Source organism: Myiozetetes cayanensis, unplaced genomic scaffold (genome assembly GCF_022539395.1).
Source record: "Myiozetetes cayanensis isolate MyiCay16 unplaced genomic scaffold, myiCay2020 scf18, whole genome shotgun sequence".
Classification (NCBI taxonomy): Eukaryota; Metazoa; Chordata; class Aves; order Passeriformes; family Tyrannidae; genus Myiozetetes; species Myiozetetes cayanensis.
Genome location: NW_026087389.1, coordinates 848869 through 873240, shown reverse-complemented (window position 1 = coordinate 873240; position 24372 = coordinate 848869). Strand labels below are relative to the sequence as shown.

General features: G+C 46.8%; 1 protein-coding gene across 3 annotated transcripts in view; it reads left to right on the top strand.

Annotated features, from left to right (window-relative positions):
- Positions 1-11516, top strand: part of GRM7 (glutamate metabotropic receptor 7) — a 216276-nt gene extending 204760 nt beyond the window's left edge. For all 3 annotated transcript variants that reach the window (XM_050313094.1, XM_050313092.1, XM_050313093.1), the window contains one exon: positions 10399-11516. Coding sequence is in view for 1 of the 3 variants with exons in the window: in XM_050313093.1 (XP_050169050.1) it covers positions 10399-10448 (50 nt within the window). In the remaining 2 variants the exon portion in view is untranslated. The remainder of the gene's footprint in view (positions 1-10398) is intronic.
- The last annotated feature ends 12856 nt before the right edge of the window (positions 11517-24372 follow it).

Sequence of the window (24372 nt, the reverse complement as noted above, 5' to 3'; positions counted from 1 at the left end):
AATGTCTCCCTCTCTCCCAGGCAGGGCAAATGTCACCTTGCCAGGGCTCAGGTGGTGCTGTTGTCCCACAGTCCCCTGCTGTGCTCTCACCTCCCGCTGGTGCCGGGGACCGGAGCAGGGAAAGAGCTGTGGGATTGGAAAACTGACCCTGACATTCTCACCTCGATTCCATGCAGTCCCTGGGGTTTCCCCAGCCTGGGGCACTGCAGTATTTGGAGTTCTGTTTCCTTTCTCCCCGACCCAGGCAGCTTTTGGGAGGTGAATTCTTCCAGCCGTTCTTGCTGCTGGCACATCCCTGGCCAGCTCCAGCCTCTGGCCAAGGGGTTGTGTTTGTCACAGCCTGCACGGGGCTGTTCCTGCCTCCTTCTGTACCTTTGGTGTTTCTGCCCAAACCCTGATATATTCTATCACCTGTGGGAAACAAAGCCGTGGGAGATTCTGGCGCTGGGCAATGGCAGCACTGATGGGCTGAGGAGGGTGAGCTCAGGGGCTGAGGCCCAGCCCAGCACTCCTCTGTCACCACAGCAGATCACCCTGGGGAGGAGGCAGAGCCTGTTCTCTGTTGACACGGAGAGCAAACAGAGAATATATTTGTGCAGAAGGGGCCTGGGTTGGTTTGGGTTTTGGGGGCCAGGAAGCAGCAGCAAATCAAAGCAATGGCACAGCAGAAATTGGGTTTTCTCGGTGTTTCTCTCTCACAGGCACTGCTTTCACACCCAGACTCTCTGGAAAACATCACAGGGTGTTTGTTTCTCTTTATTGGCTCCAGGGAAGGAAATGTGGGCATCTCCCAGTGATGTATGGGATACATTAGAGGAGAGCATCCTTTTGGTCAGGAAAAGAGGTGTTTTGACTTTGGGGTGAGATTGTTTTGAACTCTGTCTGACGGCAGGAACAAAGGCAAGGGGGTATTTTTTTGGCATAGAGCAAAAAACAAAAAAAAGGGAAGGGAATTAGGTTAAATACATGTAAATGCCCATGAAAGACAATGGAGACACATAATAGGGAAGAAGGGCATTCTGGGGTTTGGCTGAGTTACTGCTCTGTAACTCAGAGCTCTGGGTCTTACCTGGGAGCAGAGTCTGGCACTGCATCCAGTGAGATGTGTGTTCTTGCTGTTCAGTGGAAAAAGAAATAAAAAGATACAGTTGCCATAGTTACAGCATTTGTCACGATGCTTATCATGTCCCTGGGATAAAGAGCCCTGCAATAAATCTGGGCTCTTATTAATATCAGCTGTTAAACATTTCCAGGGTATTTGAAATCAAGACTTTCTGCTAAAAAATTAAATGTTGATTGCAGCAAAATTGGGCTGTTAAACAGTGCAGCTTGGAGTGTAATTTTGTTAGACACTGTGTAACAGAATCATGCACCAGGAATACATTTTCCAGGGAATTTAGTCTCTTTGCACCTCATGAACATTCTTGATTTTCCTGTTAGGATGTTTGTTACTTGCAGCTCTGCCAAGGAGTTGGAGCAGGCCAGCTGGCAGGAAGGGAGGGGAGTTCCTGGGTGTGAGTAAGAAAATTATTACTTGTCTGATTACTGTATAACCATGGAAAGGCTGGGAGAACTGGGATTGTTCCAGCTGGAGGAGAGAAGGCTTCAGGGTGACCTAAATGTGGCCTTCCAGGACCTGAAGGGAGCTACAAGAAAGATGGAGAGAGAGTGTTGACAAGGGCCTGGAGGGACAGGACAAGGGGGAATGGCTTCAAACTGCCAGAGAGTAGGGTTAGATGGGATATTAGGAAGAAATCCTTCCCTGGGAGGGTGGGCAGGCCCTGGCACAGGGTGCCCAGAGAAGCTGTGGCTGCCCCATCCCTAGGAGTGTCCAAGGCCAGGCTGGACGGGGCTTGGAGCAACCTGGGCTGGTGGAAGGTGTCCCTGCCCATGGCAGGGGTGGAATGGGATGGGCTTTAAGGTCCATTCTAAGCCAAACCATTTTGTGATTCTATGATTTACTTGGATATCTGCTTGGACCAAAACACTGGGGTCTGCATGGAGAGCGGGGGTGTGGCTGGGATAGGGACTGGCCACCAGAAGAGGCTGTTTGGGGATGGATTTGGTGAGGGGGTTGTGTTGGTTCTCAGTAGCTGGAGAGAAGGGGGTAACACATCACAGGAGGGCAGGAGAAATAAATGATGGAGAGATGTCCTGAGAAGTGTCAGGCCCATGCTGGGAGGGGAAGGGCGGCTGCAGAGCTCCCAGCTGTGCCCTGGGGCTGGGGACAAGGCAGTGGGAGTCACTCTGGAACACAGTCAGGAGGCAGAGGTGAATTGTTTCCTTACAGCTCTGACTCCAGGACTCCTTTGGGATGTTTTAGCCAATCACTCAGGTCACAATTTTAATTATGTTTCCTGCAAACTGTTTTCACGCGTGGCTGTAACAGCTCTCCCAGAGCCAGGCTTTCCAGGTGAGATAACCAAAGTGCTGTTAATTACTTGGTTTTAATCAGGTGAAAATAATTTGCTCCTGTTTGTTATCTTTCTGGCCCACAGCATTCAAACAGAAACATTATAAAGGTGGTTGGAATCAGGAGCTTTTCTGTACCGTCGGCTCCAGTTAAGGAATATGAGTTGGGTTTGTTTCTTCCCTGCCATAATCTCATACAGGTTTGGAAACACATTTCCTAAGATCCTGTGCACTTTTGCAGCTACACGTGAGGCTGGTGCAGGTGAGGCACTGGGATGGGGTTGGTGTGAGGGTTGTACAGTGACCCTGCCTGTCCTCTGGGAACGGTTCCATCCTCACGTTCTGCTCCCCTCGGAGCAGGATTTGTGTCCCCCACGGCCCGACCACATCCCACTCTCAGAGCACAAACACAGCTCTTTCTGAAGCCTCTCTGCAATCTTTCACTGCTGCAAGTGTTGATAAAGCCTTCCTGCTGTTCATCCTCTGATCCCACTCTCGCTGATACTTTCAAGCTTCACCCGACGCAGAGGTTTTTATCTGCAAACAGACAAGGAGGAGATTGGGGAAGATGCAGCCAAACATGCTCTAGATTGATGTTCTTCAGCAGTGCCTACTTTGTTGATTTTAGCTTTTATTTGGAAGGGTACAACTAATCCTTCTCTGTTACAATCTTATTTCCTGACTCCAAATCTCAATCTCATATTCTCTGTCTGGCAAAACCCTGATGATTTTTCAGGCCATAAACAGTCTGGCTCTGCTCTGTGACTCAAAGTCACTTTTTATTTTAATAGCTCAGATGGGAAAGTTCACAGGAAGGACTCAGGATGGATCTCTGCAGGTGCTCCCCTCGATTACACCTGCAAAGCCCCAGGGTGGCAGGCAGAGCTGATCCTTCAGCCCAGCCCCAGGGATGGTGTCTGTCACCACAGGCACTGGATCATCCTTCCAGCTTAACAAAAGGATTTATTGAGGCTGACAGAGGTATTGGCATGAGCAGCTCCGAGGCAGAGATAAATGATGTGCTTTGTTTGTGTACAGAGAACTGTCCTGGCCTTGGGGAATCTGTTAGAGATGAGGAGTGCCACCTCCACCAGTGAAAACAGGGAATAGGGGTCACAGCCCAGTGCTGGGGGATATCCCAGGACACCCCAAATCCCTGGCTTTAGAATTAATACAGGTGCACAACTTTGTAATATTTTTCAGAGGAGCAGATTTCCTCACTGAGTTTTGCCCTTACTGTGGTCCTGTCTCCTGCCAGAGACCACGGGGTTTGGGTAACTGTCCTCAGGGATGTGTTTTGCCCAGGAAAGGCACCTGTCCCTGGGGGTTTTGGCAGGGAGAGGGGCTGTGGGGCACGTGGATGCCTCCAGCAGAGTGGTGGAAAACTGGAGACACCTGAAGCACTCCCTGTGTCCGAGGGGAAAGATGCTACAGAAGTGTTGTGAGGAACCAGTAACTCCCCACATCATTTTATACTGTACTGTAAATTTTAGGGTGAGCAATGCTGGTTGTGCTGAAACTGGGAGGTGCTTTGCCCTTGACTGGAGCAGGAGTGGGATTTCAGTGGATTGCAATTCCGTGCCTGTCTGGAGAGCTGGAGTTTAACTGGGAGTTCCCCACTGCACTGTCCTAAAAACAGGAACTGTATGTTTTGTGCTGCATTCTGTAGGATTTTTCCTTACTTGTCTTTGCAGACAGCTTAAGTTTGCTGTCCATGGAGCAGAGTTAGGGCACTGTGCTGGTTATCCCATGCCATTAGGAAAAGCTTCCCAGCACACACAGCTGTGTGTGCCAGAGCCCTGTGTGTGCTCTGAGCTCCGTGCACAAGCTCAAGTCCATTATTTACCTGGTCCAGGAGATGAAAACAAGCCCAGCTTTCAAACAGTCCGTTCATTCTTCTTTCCTCTTTCCAAAGAGGTGCCACGTGCACACGGGCTGTGCAGGATGACCTTCACATCGTTCTGTGGGTTTAGGGTGATGGGTGGGATAAGCTCCAGCCCTTTCTGGGATTCCCTGGGAAAGCCTGTGTCACTGGAATGAGTGGGTACCATTCTGCTTGAAACGAGGTCAGAACTGTCTGCCTTTGTACTGCAGGGCAAGCAAGGGTTTAATAGAATTGCTTTCCCTACGTTGTCTGAGCTTAGAGTTCCTTCATCCCTATGGATATAAAAGTTCACCAGCAGATTGGGCTCATTCCAACGTGTTTGCAAGAAGCCAAAGCAAACACTTACTCTATGAACTCAACCCTCCCACGCTGTCTTAGGCTATGAGAGGGTCATGTTGTTGCCACTCTGACCTGAACTGATTCTATCATTATGCCATTATCTCACCCAAGAACTGCCTTTATTATTCTTTCTGTTGGATACATTCCCTGTTCTCACAGAAAGTGCATCGTAACAAAAGTGAGGAGTTAAAAACACACACCCCGAGAGCTGCTACTACTTGAAAGCTTTATGAGCTAAACCAGACTTTTTAAAGAAAAACCTACTTCAAATCCCCACGTGCCCCAGGGAACTGGCAAGGTCAGACTCTTCCTTCCCATTAAATCCTTGTGGGAACTTCAAAGGAATCCTCATTAGAAGAAGCCAGGATATTGAATATTTGTAATAGTTGCGTTGGCCCCTGTGCTGCTCTGCACGGTTGTGCCAATGCCCTGTGCTGAAGGCTGGTCAGGAGCTGTCAGTGAAGCAGCTCTGCAGGCTGGGTGTGCTCAGGGCTGTGGGACAGGTGGGTAAATAGCCGTGTCTAAAAGGGACAATAATAAGGAAGCCCTAAAGGTAAAATAAGCCCCAGATAGGAGATGAGGATTTCAGAAGAGGAAGCTGTGTCAAGTGATGGACAGTGAGTGCTCTTTAGACAGAAACACACCTGCAGCATCTGCCCAGCCCTGCTCTGAGCAGGGCATTTGCATTCATATGCATAAACATCATTATTCCAATTATCTGAAGTAATACTGTTGTTATTAATTGTGTTCTGAAGGCCCCTGAGGTGAGCCAGGTGGATCCAGGCTGCCGAGGCTGTATCAAGCAGGTTGCTTTGGCTCTCCTCTCCTGCTGCTCTCTTGGCATTAATCACTCACTGCTGACCTCTGGCCACTGGTGTCACCTCATCTGGGGCAGCAGCTTACAGATCTTATCAGTGCTCTTCAGCCTGGGACACCTGAGTGGCATTCAGGGCTGGGAGTGGACAGCCAGGCTGGACATCTGGCCCCAACCACCCTGCCTATGTTAGCTGAGTGCAGTCAACAGAAAACCTGGCCTTGTCTCCCCCATCAGCATCTGTGCACACGCTGGGGAGGCTGCTTTGGCTTTATCTCCTGCAGCATTTGGCATTTTAGTGGCAGCTCGTTGGATTTCTAACCATAAGCCCCGTATTTTGGACCTGCACCAGGTAAAACGTGCCTGTGTGGCCCCACCTGGGTTGTGATGGTTTTGGCCAGCTTTGGGATTTCCAGTGATTCCCAAGGACAATCCATCCAGTTATCCCACTGGAGAATCCAGAGGGCCATGTCCATCAGACACATCAAACAGTAGAGCAATAGACTGTCCAGCTCATCACCAGGCTGCCATCACACCAGTTGTACTGGATAAATTAATGATCAGCAAACAGAAGGAGTCCCTTGAGTACTTCCTCCTGCCCTGTTGCTGTTTGTGACCTGCTGATGAACCTCCCCATGCCTGGAATGTCACCACTGTTCCTGGCTGTCCCCAGCACCCAGGTGCTGATTGCCACTGCTCTACCGAGAGTGACAAATCTGACAGCTGGGGATGATGTCGTTTAGGAGAAGAGGAGGCTGTGAAGCAATTAGGGAGGAACACACTTTTACTAATATTACATTTGTAATTTAATATATTCACATGGCATTATTAAAACATGAGGTTCCCTGTGCTCATCTGCATAAAAGCCACCTGGTTCAGGCTGCAAGGACCCACCACACAGGGGGGAAATGGGTTTGTACAACTGCAGACACTTAGAGACCAGATAAGGTGCCAGTACACCATGGCAGCACAACAGAGAGATGTCAAAATGTGATAGAACAATCCATTTACATTTAGATACCAAATTTAAAATTATTTTCTCCAAGCTTCATTCCATTTGTCGGGGTTTGGGCAAGCATGTAGAATCATTTAGGCCTGTTGCTTTCATCTCTTTCTCATCTAAATTCCCCAATTTAAAGGCAGCAGAGCATGGGGACAGCTCTGTCTTTCTGGCAGAGATGGAGGAGGAGCCATGTTCACCCATTTCGCTTTGAGATGGACTAGAAGTAGGATTTAATAATCAGCCTCCGCTCTGCCTGCCACAAATGATACGGGTTTCTAAGCCAGAGTTAAGAAAGAGAGAAGGTAAGAATTATCTGCCAGAGTGACTGCAGAGGGAATCAGAGCAGGAGTTCCAGGCTTGGAGCCATCATGATGTCCCTTCCTGCTCCGAGCTGGGAATGCTGAGATGATGTTTCATACGTTTGATAGCCTGAGATGCCTGGGGGCTGCAATAAAATTCATTTCTTGCACTGTAAATCTTTTCTCTTTAAGCATGGAAGAGGTTACAAATGTGCATAAAATTGAAGTGCAAGTGATTAAATCTCACTCTGAGTCAGTATTGACAGCTCTGCCTTGCTCTGGGATGCTGTGGGAGCTCCTTTCTTTGTGGCCTGTGCTCAAGATAATGAAAACCAGTCAAGTGATGAAACATATATCCAAAGAGGCTTTTTGCTCCTGAGTATTTGTTTTTAATATGTTGTTGGCACAGATGCAGCTATTTCCAGTCCTGTTACTCCCTTCTGGAAGGGGGGTGTTTGTAGGCTCTCAGTGCCCCCCACTGCTGTAAAGAAAAGGGGGTTACATTAATGATTGTGGTTTAAGGAAGCGTTGTTTGGTTTCTGTGTGCAGCTGTGCAGGTTGTTTTCATTGGGGTGGTGTTGCTGCAAGCTGTAGGTGTCTTCACACGGATGGCTGCAAGGCAGGAGGGTGGGATCCACTTAGAGAGAGTGGGGAAAGGCACAGCAGTAACTGAGAGGACAACCCAGAGCTCACGTGGGTTTCAGTCTCCTGAACACAGTCACCTCCTAAAGTAAAGCCATGCTGTGAGGTGTCTGGGGTTTTGGTGATCAAGGGCCTCTTTATGCCTCTGTCAGGACAAGAGAATTTTTTTTTCCAAACCAAGTAAAGACAAAACCATAATGGGAGCTGGAGCATCCTGTGCTGTGCTCTGCCTGATGGGGGTGTGTGGTGATAAATCCCATGAGGAGCAGCTGAGGGAGCTGGGGCTCTTTAGGGCTCTTTAGAAAGGTCCCTGGTTTTTTTCCAAACAATTTACATGGTGCAAATGCCTCGAGCGCGTGTATTTGCAAACAGGCAGGGTCCAGGACGTTTCCTTCCCACAGGGTATTTTGTACTCAAAATTAGCTGTTCATCCCACGGCTCCTTCGTGTGCTCCTTTGCTCTGAGCTCAGGAAAGGGGGCTGGATGCAGCTGGGCTGTGTCTCTCAGGACAGAGGGAATGGTCCAGCACTGCAGATTCTGCATGTGCAGCTCTTGGCTCTCTGCCAACGTGTCCAAGTCAATGGCCAGCCAAGGCTGACATAATTATATGTATATTAATTAGCATGTATATGTTGTTTGCAAGAGGACAATGTGCGTTCACTGTTGGGAAGCTGTCAGCCATTAACAGGAACAGCAACAGAGCGTGGGAGATGTGTATCTGCTCCCCTTTGAAGAACAGGGAATGCTCGTGTCTCCTGGATCAAAACACGGTGAATCCTGGTAACGCTGATGTTTCATTAGCGTCCCCCATTTTCATGCAAATTAATTTCTTTGAGGAAAATCAAATCCATACCTGGTGCTAATTGCCAATGATAATGATGAGCTGCGACTCAGTAGAGATTTGTTATCAAAGTAGACTGTTTCTCTCTCCTGAAGTCTTCAAGACTGGAGTGTGTCTGGAATTGCACATGGGCTGAGCTCCAGGTTCCTGGAGTTAGTGCAGGAGCAGCGCAGTGAAATGCACAAACAGCTATCAGGAGACATGATCTGCTCTGGCCTAACAGCCTTTAAGGCCAAGCAAGATTGTCTTTCCTCTCCTAAAATAACCATGGAGCTTTTATTGATCGTTTTACCTAAATTATGGATGAGGCTCAGGTCAGCTACATCGTTCTGGTGAAGCAGAGCCGTGCCAGTCACTGTCTGAGTTCAGAGCCCATCTCTCCACAGAGCCTACAGGTGCACATTATCCACAGCATTTCTTGGCTCAATCCCTTTGGTACCGGTGGTTCACTGTCCTATTGGAAATGAGAGCTGAGCTACTGAGGCTGAATTGGTGAGAAAACTCATCAGCACAAAGATCAGGTTTGTGAAAGGCCGAGTAACACCCTGGGAAGCAGTGAAGGGGTGACATGATATGAACCAGCAGTGGAGAGCATCCAAATCTCTGTCACAGGAACTGCTGCTGTTTGAAATTGGAGCATGTAATGGATAAAGCTGAAGTATATCACAAAATAATACATGGAATTACTTTGCAACCTGTTCCATGATGACTTCTTTTTTTTTCCTAGGCTCATTTTACCCCTTTTCAGCATTTAATAGCATTCCACAGTTTATTGGATATTTGCAGTGTAGCCTTGGAGGATAATGAGTTTCATCCTGGCAGATGTGGGACACCTTCGTGTCCAAGAGAAGTTAATGGGAACTGAAGATGATCAGCACTTTGTAGACTCAGTCCTTGATTGAACAGACAGCTCTGACTCGTCTGGGGCATGAGAAAACAGCTGAGTTGGGGCTTCAGGATAATACTGCAAAGAGCTGGAGTTACGTGGCAGATTCTTACATGCCAGCCTTGGGACTAAAATCATTTCTGTGTCACTAAAAGATAGTGAACACCATGGAAAATATCTGGTTTAGCAGAGGGGCTGAGAGGAGCCCTGGGATGCCCTAAACCAAGCAACTTTGAAAAGCAGCTTTGCAGAGCAAACTCAGTTGTTGTTCTCGCTTCTCCTTCCGTGGCTTCTCTTAAATCTTCCTGAGAAAGATTTACAGTGAAACACACACTGTTCTAAAAAAAATATCCCAAAGGAGAGTGGAGTCTGTCCCAGTTTAGCAGCCTGAAAATGTTCAGCAAATGGTTAAGTTATGCCAAATTCTCTCAAAGACAGTGGGATTTAAGCTTAAGTGTTTTAGCAAACTGTGGTAACTGTAAATACAGGCTCTTTTTTTTATCTCTATGGAGGGTCAGGTTGGATCTCAGGAAAAGGATTTTCCCCAGAGGGTGGCTGGCACTGCCCAGGCTCCCCAGGGCAGTGGGCACAGCCCCAAGGCTGCCAGAGCTCCAGGAGGGTTTGGGCAATGCTCTGAAGGACAGGGTGGGATTGTTGGGGTGTCCTGGGCAGGGCCAGGAGTTGGACTGATGACCCTTGTGGGTCCCTCGAGCTCAGGATATTCTGTGATTCTGCATCCTGAATCCGTCAGTGCTGCCAAACTACTGCAGAACATTTTGCTTTGTGTTCAGCTGCAAATAGTTGCAGATTTTCCTGACAGGAGTGTGTAGCAGCGCTCACAAAGTTCTTCCTTCTCCTGACTGCTTTGATTTCCTTCTGTTTGCAAACAGATTGGATTTGAAGGTCATAATTAGGGAAGCTGGTACCTTCATCCCTATATTGAAAAATTCTCAGAAGTCATAAAACTTGATTCAGAATTGCTTTATCCATGAGAAAAGCCACGTTTAGCCCAGGAGATTTAAGAAGTCGTAGAAAATGTCACTGTTTTTAGAAACAAGAAATCTTAAAAGGATCTAGTTGCGGTGCCTGGGCAGTGAAGTCACCCAGGCTGCAGGAGCCTAACAAAGCCCGTCGGTGGTGATGGTGTTCATGGGAAGGGCTGGAGCTGCAGACGGGGCTCGGGCTGCTCCGAGGGTGGTTCAGGGATGCGGGAGCAGCGCCAGCTTCTCCGAGGGGCTCAGCCCGCAGGTCCTGACCCTTCTCCGCTTCTCTTGCAGGCCCTGCTGCAAAAAAGAAGTACGTCAGTTATAACAACCTGGTGATCTAGGCCGCTCTCCGGGGCGAGGATTCCCTGCCCGCTGGCGCAGCCTCCCCGCATGGGGCGTCGGGGCCCGGCGGTGCCCGGGACGGCGCGAGGGGAGCCCCGCGCTCCGACGGCCGCTCCCCGAAACTCCTGCACCGCTCCGGCCCCTGCTGGCACCGCCGTGGCCACCGGCCCTGGCCCCGGGCCTGCTCTGGCCATGGCCCCGGGCCTACTCGGGCCTGCTCCGGCCGCGGGAGCCGCCAAGGCCGTGGGGGGACCGGCCCCCCGCGCCGGCTGCAAAGGACTCTAAGGGGCTAATTCTGTCTTTCTATGTACTTCCAGACTGCAAGTTTTTGAACTCTCTGTACAGTTTGTGAGGATTTTTGCATATCGCCATCCATGTTGTTCCGAGGTCACTGTTTGTTTTTTGGATGCACAGTTCCATCGAGGCCCTGTGCTCTCGGCACTTCTCAAACCAACCGGCAACCGAGGAGCTCAGACCCGTGTACATGACTTGTATGACTACTCTCGTATCACTGCAATCCATATTCCTTATTTTTTTTAACTAAACAAACAAACAAAAAAAGAATTTAAAGACCAAAAACTGTGCTGGCGAAGTTAGTCCCCCCTTCACACCTCCGACGGGCTGCAGAGGAAGCAGAAGGATTTTTGCTGAGTTTTGGTAGAGGTCTTGATCTTTGGAATGCATGCCAGTAATGTATTTTATGGTACATGTTAATAATTTATGTTTGATATTTGTATTTGTGTTCTATTTTGTTCTTTTCTTTAAGGTATATGACTATTTTGCAATAATTTCAATGATTCTTATGATATTTGGAGGAAAGAATATGGCTTTTACATGTCTTGAGGTTTTTCTCTGTTGATGCCCCACCATGACTGACCAGTGTGATAAGGACTTACAGAAGCATGTATGTTTTATACTGTTTGTAATAAGTAATTTCGTTAATCTTGCTGCTTATGTGCCAATTTAGTGAATCCAATCTTTGCCGCAACCTCCTCCCTCCCTTTCCATTCTCTCGATCCTGTGATATTATCCAAGAATGTATCAATAAAGGATTTTGGTTAACTTTTTTTTATTTACTCCAATAAATATATTTTTTCAGTTGTTCCCTCCCCCTTCCCCCCTTGTGACTAACCTTTATTTCATGACGTTGTCAGATGAACATCCAAACACCTGACACAGAGGTGCACAGAAAGCAACTCTGGAAAAGGTCCTGGGGGAGCTGGCAGCTGATTGCAGGAGGAAAGAGTGTTTAAAAGGCACTTTTCAGGATGTTTAAGAACCCCAAAATCCAAGTCCCACAGAGACAACCTCTCAGTCGGTGTCTGATGCCTCCAAAGCTGTCGTCAGCCCTTGAGATTTGTGATGCCTTTGAAGGATGCTGTTCAGTAGCACACCAGAACACAATTAGGTGAGAAATAATCAGAGCCAATCTGCCAGGCAAGGGGTGGGTGAGCTGGGGGAGGGAAAGGGAAAAGTTGAGGCAGGAGGTGAGAGGAAACCTCTTCCCACTGCAGCACAGCACCTGCACATCTCCTTGGGCACAGGACCTGCGGCTGAGGGGCCGTGTGACGGACCCTTGGGAAGGTATTTAGCCTCCCATTTTCTCCAGACAACTTGATCAATTATCCTGATGAAGTTAATCAGCATCAGAAGAAGATCTGACAGCTGTGCCACAGGGCCGGTGCACGGTGATGAAGATCTCCACGTCAGCCCCGACTGACTCCGGGCGCTGCAGGGGTTGGTGCAAGGCCTTGGTGGGGTTTTAATATTCATGGATCTAATAATGAATTACAGCTGACAAGAGATGAAATTCCGCCCAAGTCAAGGCTTTGTTAGCAACAAACTAATTACCAGCAAATAATGAAGGCAGAGGCTCTGCAGTTTTCCTTTCTAACCACAAGGACAGAGCCAGCGCTGGGCTAGGTAAGTGCCTTACCATCATCAAACAATGTTTTTTGCTCAAAGGCTCTCATGTTTTTTTCAGACTGAGCAAAAAAATAGTTTGCTGGTCTGTTTTTCACTTTTTTTTGGTGAAGGGGAGACTGAGGTGCAAAGAGGAAATGGTGCAAAGAGAATGATGTGGGGTTGGGGTTTGAATTTCTTCTCCCAGCTCATGGTGCATTAGATCCAACAGAGAAAAAAAAAATGAGCCTTTTATTTTCCTGTTTATTTTATTTTTATAGGGGGTGTATGTTCTGGTTCATGAGCTGCATTTTTTTAAAGGCTGGCCACTGATGTTTTATCCCTCTGACTGCAGACCCCATTTCAGGCAGGGCATCCTGCTACAACATCTATAAACAGAATTTACAGCACAATCATGTGTCTTGTATTAAAAAATTACAGGGTTTTATATTTAATGATATTAATGCATTAGTAATTTTTAAATTACCTCCACCCCCTATATCTATGCATTAAACTCTGCAGTGAGTCCCTGAGACCAGCAAGGCTGTGGTTTAAGAGCTGACACAAGGTGAAGATGTTGCACTGTGGACTGTTGATCAGTATTTCCTTTTTTTATTCCACAAGCTGCACCAGACCACACTCTTACACCCACACAGCTCTTTTTCAAACACAACTAAATGAGCCTTTAACTCCATTTAGAGTCTTTTATCTTACAATTGACTGTACTTGGCATCAGTGCAGCATTATTGTTGTTTTCATAACATCCTCATGTCATTACCCAGTGAGTACATACATATTACACTACTGGTTTGGTCTCTGCACTGGTGTCAGGGTACTGGTTTCGTCCTGTCAGAGTGGTATTATACCAGTGACCTGAGCAGATGCAAAGGTAGCTGGGCCTTGCTTTAAGACTGCAAGTTTTATGTCCAGTAAATGGCAGCTGTCAGTGATGGAATGTTTCACGTTTGGACAAGGAAAGATGGTGGTATTTTCCCAAAAACCCCGTGAGCTTGTGTTTGTAGGCACTGCAAAATGAGGTAAAGGCAAAGCTGCAGCACAGAGCCCTGAGAGCAGAGAGAGGATGATTGAAGTGGACGTGGAGTAGGAGGTGGCCACGGGCTCTGCACCCGTGGAAGGATGGAAAGCCATCCTTCAGCTGGAAGAGATTCATCAGCCAAGCCATGGAATCACCTGCAGGGTGCTGTGACATGAGGAGCCCCAGCAGCCCCTCACACACCCCACACACCCCTGGGGCTCTGCTGGGCTCACAGCACACACTGCAGAGAACAAACTCCTGCCCTTCTCATCGTGAGGAACACACTGTGAAAAATGCCCCTGTGATTGTGCTGGGAGAAATTCCTGAAGAATGGGAGTGATTTTTTTTTTGTTACCATTTATTATTGAGTCTGAATTACACCAAATTGGTTTGGTATGTAAATGCCAAGTTTATTGTTCATAAAAATCATTGCGGAGTTAAGCTTTCTAGGCATGTTATATGATAGATAATGACAATTATTTAGCCTGAGTCAGATCTTAGTCTTCATTTGTGACATTAATTGCCTTTATATATAATGAAATGCACTATAATGCTCCCATATACAGAATCTGTGCATCCATGAAAGTGCTAATCAAACATATTTATTAATTTCTAAGAGAGCATTTTGTCAAGGCTTTGATACAGCTGAGTGTTTTTTGGTAAATAGCCTTTTCTATAAAATGTTTAGCAAAATATTTTGATAATTGCTTTTTGTGCTACAGGCATAATTAATATTATTTATAATAGATTAATAAGAGCTGAGGGGTGAGATGCTGCTTCCATCCAGCTTGGTGACGCTTTGCCTGTGCTGCTGTGGAGTCTGAATTACAGCACAGCCCTCAGTGTCCCCAGCCTTTCCCAAACCCATGTCCAAAAGGCCGGTTTGGAACAGGTTGAGGGTGCTTGAACACGACGTTACAAACCTGGAGTCCCAGGAGATCTGGGCTCTCCCCTCCGGGCTTGTTTCTGTTCATTATTCACCTTCAGCCCACACTTGGGAGGAAATGGAATTGAACTTCCACCTCCCACATCTGGGGCTGTCAACCTCAATTCCCTGTTCCATTGTGAGCTTGCCAATCACCACGGCTTTATTTGCTATGTACTGAGGGAAAGAAGAAGGAGGGTTAGGGGGGCAAGTGAGAGTGTTGCTGCATCTGCAGGTGTTATTCCAGTCTCCTGGGAGAGGGAGGAGTGTGGGCTCAGCTTCCAGGGGCACCACGGCTGGCTCTGGCATCTCACTGGCGATGCCTGCGGAGAGGAGTGGGAGAGCACAGCCAGTGATTCTTGGACCCTCTTTTGCTGTGCCTGGTGAATATTTGCCATCCTTGAGGGGTCTGCAGTGCAATACATCACAGCTCCCCTGGGACTTATTTTACTCCATAGCATGGTCAGTAAATCTTTTATTTTCAGCACCTACTTTTATTTCATACCACCCAAGAAGAGTAGTCCTCCTTTTTTTCCCTTAAGAACGATCTCAACTTTAATTTTTCCTCCAGTTTTTCAATGCCTGTGGTACACTTGGCTTCATAAAAGGTACAAACCCAAAAATAAACCCTGTGCAGAAAGTGGACCTGCAGGGAACAGGATCAGCTTTCCCTTCCAGCTCCTGCTGGAACTCACTCAGGATGTTTAGCAGAAAGGACGATGGGCAGCACATGCCAATGCCTTTAATCCTCTTCTGGTCATCAAGACCGAGGGAAAAAAGTCCCAAATTTAGGTGTCAGGTGATCTGTGTAAATTGGTTTCCGTGGTCTCTCATCAGCTTCTGTTTATTCCTTTGTTTTGTATCTCTCAGTTTTGATCAAATCTTGAGTAGATCTTGGCTTTATTCCACGGGTACCAAGTAATCCCTTTAAGCCACTTTGAGATGAAGGAACTGATCCCTTTAAATCTTGCAGGATTCCAGAAAACTGCCAAGTGCATAGTGGGAGCACAGTGGGGCTTGTTCTGCTCCCACTGTGTGAAATCACAGTAGAACCAGCTCTTCAGATCCCAAGCCTTTGGTCCAACCTGCTCCCAAACTCCTCCCCTCTGGGAATAACTGAAATATATATAACTGATGCTGATATAAAAGTCTGCCTTTGCAAAATAAATCATCAAAAATGATCCATGCCCATTTTTACCTGGATTACTATAGTGGCTTTAGTGATGTTTTAGACAGCAAAATCACATAGTGAATATTAATGATGGTGATTTTACTCCAGCATTATTTACAGTTAAATGGTAAATGTTTACTTACAGCCAGCAGGAATTTTTCCAGGTATGGATCATGTCTTTCAGGCTGCTGTGGGACTGTCACATATGGATTTGGGGTGGGGGAGTGAGGTGAGAGGGGCAGTGCAAATCACGCAGGCCTCGCTCCTGTGCCGTGGGGATGGAGGGCCAAAGGATGCTGCTCCAGACTGTGGGAGGGCATCCCCCTCCTGCTGCCAGGGCAGACCCCAGCAGTCCTGCCCACCCACCAGTTCTGTGAGTCCAGGGTTATCCTCAGGGAATGACAAAGCTGCTCCTGGGGCTCCAGGAAGGTTTCAGCAGCTCAGGGATGTGCCAAGTGCCAAACCACAATGACAGAACGTCCTTCCTTCCCACCTGCCCAAATGACTTCCCAGCAATAGGCTTTGTCTGGCTTTATCACAGGCTTATTGTCCCTGCTGAAGATTTATTAAATCCAGCAATGACAGCATTTCTTCCTCCCAGTCACAAGCTTTTGTCTTGTTGTTAAAAGTTTTAAACAGCATCTCACACAACAATGAACATCACATACATTTCAATGAGCCCCTTCAAGGAAGAAATTCAGCTAATCTGTGATGAATGTATCTCAATCTATTGCTTTTTAACTTATAAAAATGACTGTCTCCTACTACATTAAATCATAAGATAAGTGAACCTTGCCCTTAACTTTTCAGCTGGTACAATCCTGTACCTGCTCTTGCACATGTGGCTTTGGAGCAGATAAATGACAGTGCATGTGCCTTTCCTAGTGCCCAGCAAAGAGGGTCAGGGAATCAGCAGAGATGGCTGGACATTAAAGGCCAGGCAGCAGAGCATGGCAGAGAGAGAGGAGCAGGAATTCTGACCTCTTCACGTCTCCTGCTTGGAGCTTCCATAGCCTTTTTTGCACTCCCGTCAGCACATAAGTGGCCAGAATTCCCCACAGCCAGGCTAATCCTCCTAAACCTTACATAAGCTAAAGATATTATTCACTTGGGAAAATTGAAGGGATATACAAAGGCAGGAGAGACAACCAGACCAGGTACAAACAATACAGTGAAATATTTGGATTTCATACAGATTGAATGCCCTGGGCAGGGACACTCCACCAGCCCAGGCTGCTCCCACCTGGCCTTGGACACTTCCAGGGATGGGGCAGCCACAGCTTCTCTAGGCAACAAGAGGTTCCCAGTTCCATCTCTTGTGTGAAGGCTGGAAGATGGTGCCTGCTGGAGTCAGGAAATGATGATGAGCCATCAACCAAATACAAAACTGCAGCAAAAACTAAACTCTACAGTACTTGTTGGAGAAACTGTGCAGGGAGTCACCTCTCCAGGAATATCTGTCACACTGAACCCAAAATATAGACTATCAGAGATTAAGAAAGCAAAATAAAGTGCAATTTAGGAATAAATTTAGAAAGAAGACTTTTTCAGAAAGTCCCCATTCTTTTCCATCACGGTTCCATTTCTGAATCTTGTCTTCTCATCTGGAAATAAGAAGGCCACTCATCTGGAAATAAGGAGGATGATCCAGACCAGTTGTTTCCTTCCACACAAACACAAATGTGGTGTTTACTCAGCCCAGGGCTGACGTACAAACTGCAGACACTAGAGGGCAAGGGTGCACACAGATTTATTCAGGAGGGCACCTGGGACAAGGGGAACACCAGCCCTGGGCACTGACCCATCACTGACACACCCACGCCCTGGGAGATGCCCAGCACTGGCCACAGTCCTACCCACCACTGCCAGGGTGACTGATATTTCACTCTCTTCATGGTTTCCTCAGCTTTGAGCTGCTCCTATGCCATCATTTTGTCTCCTGGGTATAGAAGGTACCCTAGGTTTCTTCTCTGACTGGAGCAGCAGCTCCACAGGTCTCCTTTCCATTCCCAAACTCATTATTGCTCCTTTTCTCCAAGAATCCCTCCAGCTGCAGGAGCAGCAACTCTGGGGTTTGTTCTCACCACTACAGAGCATCTGACAGTGTTTGCACCACATTTCCCTGCTTAACACAATTACCACTTCAAAGCCAATGCACTTCAAATTCCACCGAGGTTGTGTTTATTTACAATGAAAAACTGCAGGTTTGGTTCACGGGGGAGATGTGCTGGGAGGATGAAGGGCCACGGGGAAACGCCTGAAGCCCTGGACTTTAAAGCCTGTCAAGGCTCAGGGAGAAAGGAGGCAAGTTGAAAAGACAGATAATTTTTCCCCAAGCATGCTCCTTCAAAGAGTTTGAGCTCGCCTTCACATTTCTGCCCAGCAAAGGAAAATGTACATGGAGTAAAATAAATAGAATAATAAAAGAAAAAAATATATATCTAAAATAAACATATAAAACAAATTATATGGGGAGAGGTGTGTATTCATGGGCAAGAGGCAGAGCCCTGAGCATTCCCAGCCCCCTCTGCACCACCCAGGGGACCAGAGCACTGAAACCTGTAAATCAATCACAGGGTGTCTCTTTGAATTAGGGGCTGTCCCACAGGAGCACCAACTACACTGAGATTGGACTGTGCTCCTGTAGTTTAACTGCTCCATACACGTCGTCCCTGCTGCTGCACCTGGTTCATCTGCAGCTGCACAGCGAGCCCCGGATCCAAACTGACCCTGCTGCCCTGCGGAGCCCGGAAGGTGTGGCTGGACCTGAGAGAGGACGGTGACAAACAAACACCCCTGCCCTGCTCACGGGTCAGGATGGATGGATCTGGGGAGAATCTCTGAGAGAACCCAACACTTTGAACAGGTATGTGAAGAGGTTCAAATCCCTAGGGAAAACCACGAGCTTTGAGGATCCACTCTGTCCCAAATACAGACCAAGGCAACAGCAGGGTGTGAGGACACAGAACCCAACAGCTGAGGGAAAACATTTAATACACAAAATCACTCACCTGCTGATTAAATCATTGATGTACAGCTTTTTGTTATGAAGCTGGTTTTGGTTGTGAAGTTGTCTTCCCCAGGTTTTTAAGGCAGTTTCCTTCAGCCATGTGGGTTTCTGGTTTTGTTTGCTTTGCTTTCTTTCACTATTTACACCATGAAGTTTTGTTTACTTTGCTGCATTTAAATATTGAAGTCATCACGTTTTACTGGCATAAATATTTGTTTCATTTAAAATCTACTTAGCTGGAAGATAAACAACAGAGTAAGAAATCAGAAATGACACGGAGTTTAGGAGGAAGAACAGCAATTAACTTTGCCAAGGTGTTAACCTTTTTAAAATGCTGCCTTGACAAGCAACACCCCACATGTATTAATTGTTCCAAAGACATTTTCCTGATTTCAATCCATTTTTCCCCTCCCCTTTCCTCATTCCATTTCGGGTGCCCCATTAACCCTTTCCATCCCTCTCTGCTGTGATGGGGGCAGGGATCTGAGGGGCAGCCAGGGGAGGTGGCAGCACACCGTCCTTCCTGCTGGAAAACCACACCAGAACAGCCCAACTAAAGAGACCCCAAAGGCATTTAAGTTTATTGTCTCCAGTCTGCAATGGTGCCTTCCTTGACCTCAAGCAAATAAAAATTATATGCAGACAATTTATTCTTTCCTTTCTAATTCTCTGAAGTGATGACAGAGTTGTTGGTGAGTGCCCCAGCACTGCACTGTCAGAGATCTGGGGCTGAGACCATTTCCTGACAAATGAAAGCACCCCGAGGCCAGGCTGGAGCTCCCTCTGCTCCATGCACACTACCCCTCTACATTGAAATGAGGAAGAAGTCCCACTTTTATTCCTGACACCTGTCAAGAGTTTAAGCACTACAATTATTTCTCCTCCAACAGCAGGTGTTTTACCCATTCTGTGCAGTTTTGGAGGCTCAGTTCCCCCTGCAGTCTCCAGTGTGTACCCCTGCACAGAGTGAAAATGGACTACAAATACACCACATATTTTTTCCAAGGTGAATTAGCACGTAAAAAATATTTACCTGAAATACCTGGTGTGTTTTTTCCCAACAGAAAGGGTTAAAGAAACATTAAAGCCTCCTCCCCTCACTGAGCAGACACACAATGTTTTTATAATGATATTGATCTCACAAAAGCAGTGAAATGTCTGGCCAAAGTACTGGCTCCTCACTTGCCCGTGTTCCAAGGGATGCTCCAGGAGATGCTCTTGGCCACAGGGAGCTGCAGGTGCTCAAGACATTTTGTCACCTGCACGTGGTGAATGCTGCTCCTCTTCTCCACTCCCCTCCTGCTGAACCCCACGGGGAAAAGCTGTGGGAATTCACCAGAACAGCTTGAATACACAATTAATGCAAACCTGCAGGAGCTCTTTAAAACACTTCAGGGCCTCCAGCCTCAAATATAAATTAGCAGGTGGGTGTTAATGTATTTTTTCCCTTCTGTCACGATGATGGATTTTTCACTTTAAAGATAAGACAGTGCCTGATAGAGCCAAATATTGACAGAGGAGATAAAGAGGCCTGTTATGATAATGGGTGTAGTGAAATGCTGTTTATAGAAGTGTAGCTGGAAATACAGGACCTTCCCAACTGTGGAATATTGGTCCCTTCAAAAGAAATAAAATTAGCTTTCTTCTGCCTGCTATACCTGTACCTGTACTTTATAGCTGCAATGGAAACGACTTTTAAAAACAAAGATCTCTAATTTTGTTCCCTGCTGATTCTTTGCAGAACCAATGAACTCAGTCCTGTCAGTTGGCTCAAAGTTCAAAAATTCCCACATACACAATTTATGAGGAAATTCTGCTCCCAGAACACTGACAGGAGCCTGGAGTAACTCCACAGACCTTGGCAATAAGGAAAAACAAGGTCTGACAGAGCAGAAAAACCCAGTGTATCAGCGTTCTTATCTGCCTCTAGCTGAAAATGAGAAGTGGGAAGGAAAGAGAAAAAAAGGTATGTTAGATAAGAACATATCTGTTATTTGAACACCTTTAGTTCTCCCTCAGTTTTTCTGTCACTCTCTGTCCCTCTCTATTAATATATATAAAAATTAATCTAAAACTGGTACATAAATGACCTTAAACTCCACAGGGTGGGGGCATACACAGGTGTTTGGGTTGAATCAATCAAATTCCACTGCTGACAACAACTACCCCATCACTCTGGTGCTGAGCAGACTGCAGTGCCCCTCCTGGCTGGAGCAGAACAGCTCCACGAGGACCCTTTCCAAGGCTCCATGCACAGCCCTCCCACACAACACCCAGTGCATAAAATGGTTACATAAAATACATGGTAATAAATGGCCACTTAAAATATAAACCATAATCAGAACTGCCTAATAACTCCAGAGAAAAAAGTCTGCCGGGCTCTGTCAGACGAAACTCCATCATCTCAAACCTCCCTGGAGTTTTTCTCTGTAATCCATCACTAAAATGAAATTATAGCAGTTACCATGGAAACATCTTGACCAATAGCCTGACTTTTTTTTTCCCCACAAGAAGTGAAATACTGTTCCATTCACACCCAAGCTTGCCCCCTGTCAGGGGTGCTTTGGGTAAGTTGATGATCTACTCATTCACCCGCCTGGCAAAAGGCAAAATTTTCCATTTTCCTCCCGTGCTCTCTTAGTGCCTTTATTTCTCCTATTGCTCCTTTTTTTTTTTTCTCTTTATGAATAAACTGCTGAGTAACACAAAGCTGTTGGGACAAAAAGTAATGAATGGTTGAAATCCACACTGATATATCTGTGTAGGGCTCTCCATTTCCATTCAGAAATTGTTCCATCTCGGCATTCTACTCACATTTTATAGCAAAGAAATCCCATGTAACAGCAAAGCTAATTCTGGGGAGAAGTGAAATATTCTCAGGCTGGCATCTTCGAATAAGCCCTGGGTTCCTCCAGTGATTCCTCCATGGAATTCAGAACCTGAATTTTTGGGGAAAGTCAAACTACACCAAGACACTTCCCTCACCTTTTTAAGAGCCTTGTGGGGTTGCTCAGTTTGTGGCAATAATGTTTCCCTTTTATTGGGCCTTTACATCCCAGCAGACACTTGGCCAGACTCTCCCTATCCCTGTTCTGATGGGACCACACTCTCCCCCTGGGAATCCCAGAGCTGACTGGGACATTCCTCATCTACATACAGCAGGTGTGTACATCTCTGCACAATTGTTCAGTGTGACTGCAGACATAAATTGTCCTCATTCACCAAACCCAGTGTGCAGTCATATGTTATTTCAGGAGGCTGAATTTTTATAAAGTTGTATTTTTTTATGTCCAAGATGGTACAAAACTTCTGTTTTCAATCCAAACAAAGCCTGTTCTGAACCTTCTTTTGCTTAGAGATTGTGTTTCAACAGCTTGTTTAAAATTAAAACCTAAAGGAAGAATCATAAGAGGCCTGATTTATTATTAATAATGGGGGAAGATAAATGTTTTCAATCACTTTATGTCTACAAAGTACCACGGCTCCCACTAGTAACTCTGATGGCTCAGGCAGCTTCCTGGGCATTTTAATCTTCAGTACCCAGGAGACAAAATTATGGCAGTAGTGGTAAGTAATGAAGAGGGATTAGCAGTCAAACAACCACTTAATTAATGAGAAGAAAAGGCTAACTTAGTATTAAACTGTTTGGGATGTGCTGGCCTCCTGCTTCTGTGAGGAGCTGGGCTGTGGTTACAGGGCCACTGTTCTGGGGATGTACCCAAAAAAAAAAAAAAAAACCACCAAAAAACCCACACCAAAGACAAAACCCAAAAACCAACAAACAAACAAAAGCCAAGCAAAAAAAAACACCAACCAACCAAACCTCCCCCCCCTGCAGAAAATAAAAATAAACCAACAAAAAGAAAAAAAATTCCAAGAAGAAAAGAAGCAAAGCAAAGGGATGAGCAGTTAGGAATGCTGGTGTATCATCCCAGCCACTCTTTTTAAGCATTCACCAGGTATAAATATCACAGCCCTCCAAACTGTCAGATTTATTCCCATTTTACCTCTCCTGCCATCTGTGCATCTGCCATTCCCAACACACACAGCACTTAGCAATCCAATTTATTGTTCTCATCTGCTTGGGGCTTTTAAGTACGTGTTGAAGTTTGTGTCAGAAGTTCCCATTTGTGTGAGGCTGTGATTCATGCAGAAATAACAGATTTAGAGCAGGCAGTAGGAAACCCGTGCACATGGCCCATAAATCAGAGCTGAGCCTCCCCAGGGCACATTCCACTCACTCCACAGTAGCTGGGATGTGTGTCAGTGGAGACCACTGACTGGCAGGGAAGGTGATGAACACTGTCACGGCATTAACTGGTTCTGGGACAAATGAAAAGCAGCTGCTGCTTCCTCTGGGATCAGGAGGTGGCTGGGAACGATGCCCACCCCAGCACAGGGTCCCTCCACCGCGCTGGTGCTCCCGGCTGCACAGCTCTGGAAGGACAGAGTTAACACCCCCCGGGTTTAAACTGCTCTCTTTGCCATGATTATGTGCCCTGTTTACTGCTCAACCTGTAGCATTAACATGTTGAGTTCTCTTAGTTTCTCCAGAGCTGTCAATTTGTCCATTAGGTGAGATGTTATGGCCATCACTGAGCTTATGCTGAGCTGAAAGTTCCCTTCCCCCGAGCTGCTCTAAACCTCCTCCACCAAGAACTCCATGTTCCCAGCCTCAGGAGTGTCTTCCAAAATACTTCAAAACCAGGATTAAGTGCATCCTGCAGGTGCATTTATTTTTCAGTGCACTCTAAATGCAGAGCTAGAATTTAGAGACCCCAAAGCCGCTCTCCGACACGTGCAGGAAGCACGGCCAGGACAGGCTTTGTTTCCATCAAATATTCAGCGGTTGATGAAACTTTAACATGGAAGAATAACGGAGGGAATGCTCCTGAGTGCAGAATTCCAGGGCAGGGCTGGAGCTGCACACTGTGCACGGCAGCTGCAGTGCTGGGACGAGCAGCTCCCCATCACCCACGGAGCACAGCCTGGCACTGGGCTGGGAACCAGCCTTTACCACGGGCTGAAGAACTGCTGTGTGCAGCTCTGAGGCAGTGACAGGTGACACCAGCTCTCCAGGAGCTGCTGGATCTTTCTTTACAGACGCAAAACAGACACTACATTTCTAAGTTGCTGCTCTGTCTGAGACCAGGCAATTAAAACTGTGTTTGATTTTCAATATCTCATTTAAATCTTGTAACAAAGTTCAATTAATGGCCTTGGAAAAGTTTTCTAAAATGTAATGCTGCTTCTCTGCAGCGCTTTTTATGGCTTTTCCTCCTGCACAGCCTTTCTTCTTCCCTTTGAATCCAGGCAATATTACAGAAATATTATCTTTGTAAATGCAAGTGAAGTTGATGATATTATTGATTTCAGATGGCCTGCCAGCTGGAGACAAATGTCCACATCACTTTGGAGGCACAGAACAAAGATTTCCAAAGTACTAAATTATTCAGCACAATCCTTCCTCAGTGGAGGGGTGAGAAATGTCTGTGGGGAGGAGCAGGACACTGACCTGAGGGAAAAGAGGGATGTGGAGGAGGAGGCAGATGGGAGCTGAGACACACGGACAGAGCAGCACAAGGAAATGTCAGAATAAAGGAACTTTACTACTTCTTCAGCCTCAGTCCTGTCCCTGCCCCAGCCATTCACAGCAAACCCCCCAGACGCTCTCCAGAACAAATACCAATGGCACTGAGACCTCATTCTGTTACTCTGTTCCCAACACGGGATAACCCACGTACACAACGATCTGATCATTCACTTCCCAGCACTGAGAGCCATCTGCTCACAGACAGGCCCTGGGGCCACAGATCCCAGGAGACCAACCCTGGGCAGCCTCAGGGGGTCCAAGACCTTACACTTGATGCACATCAGGG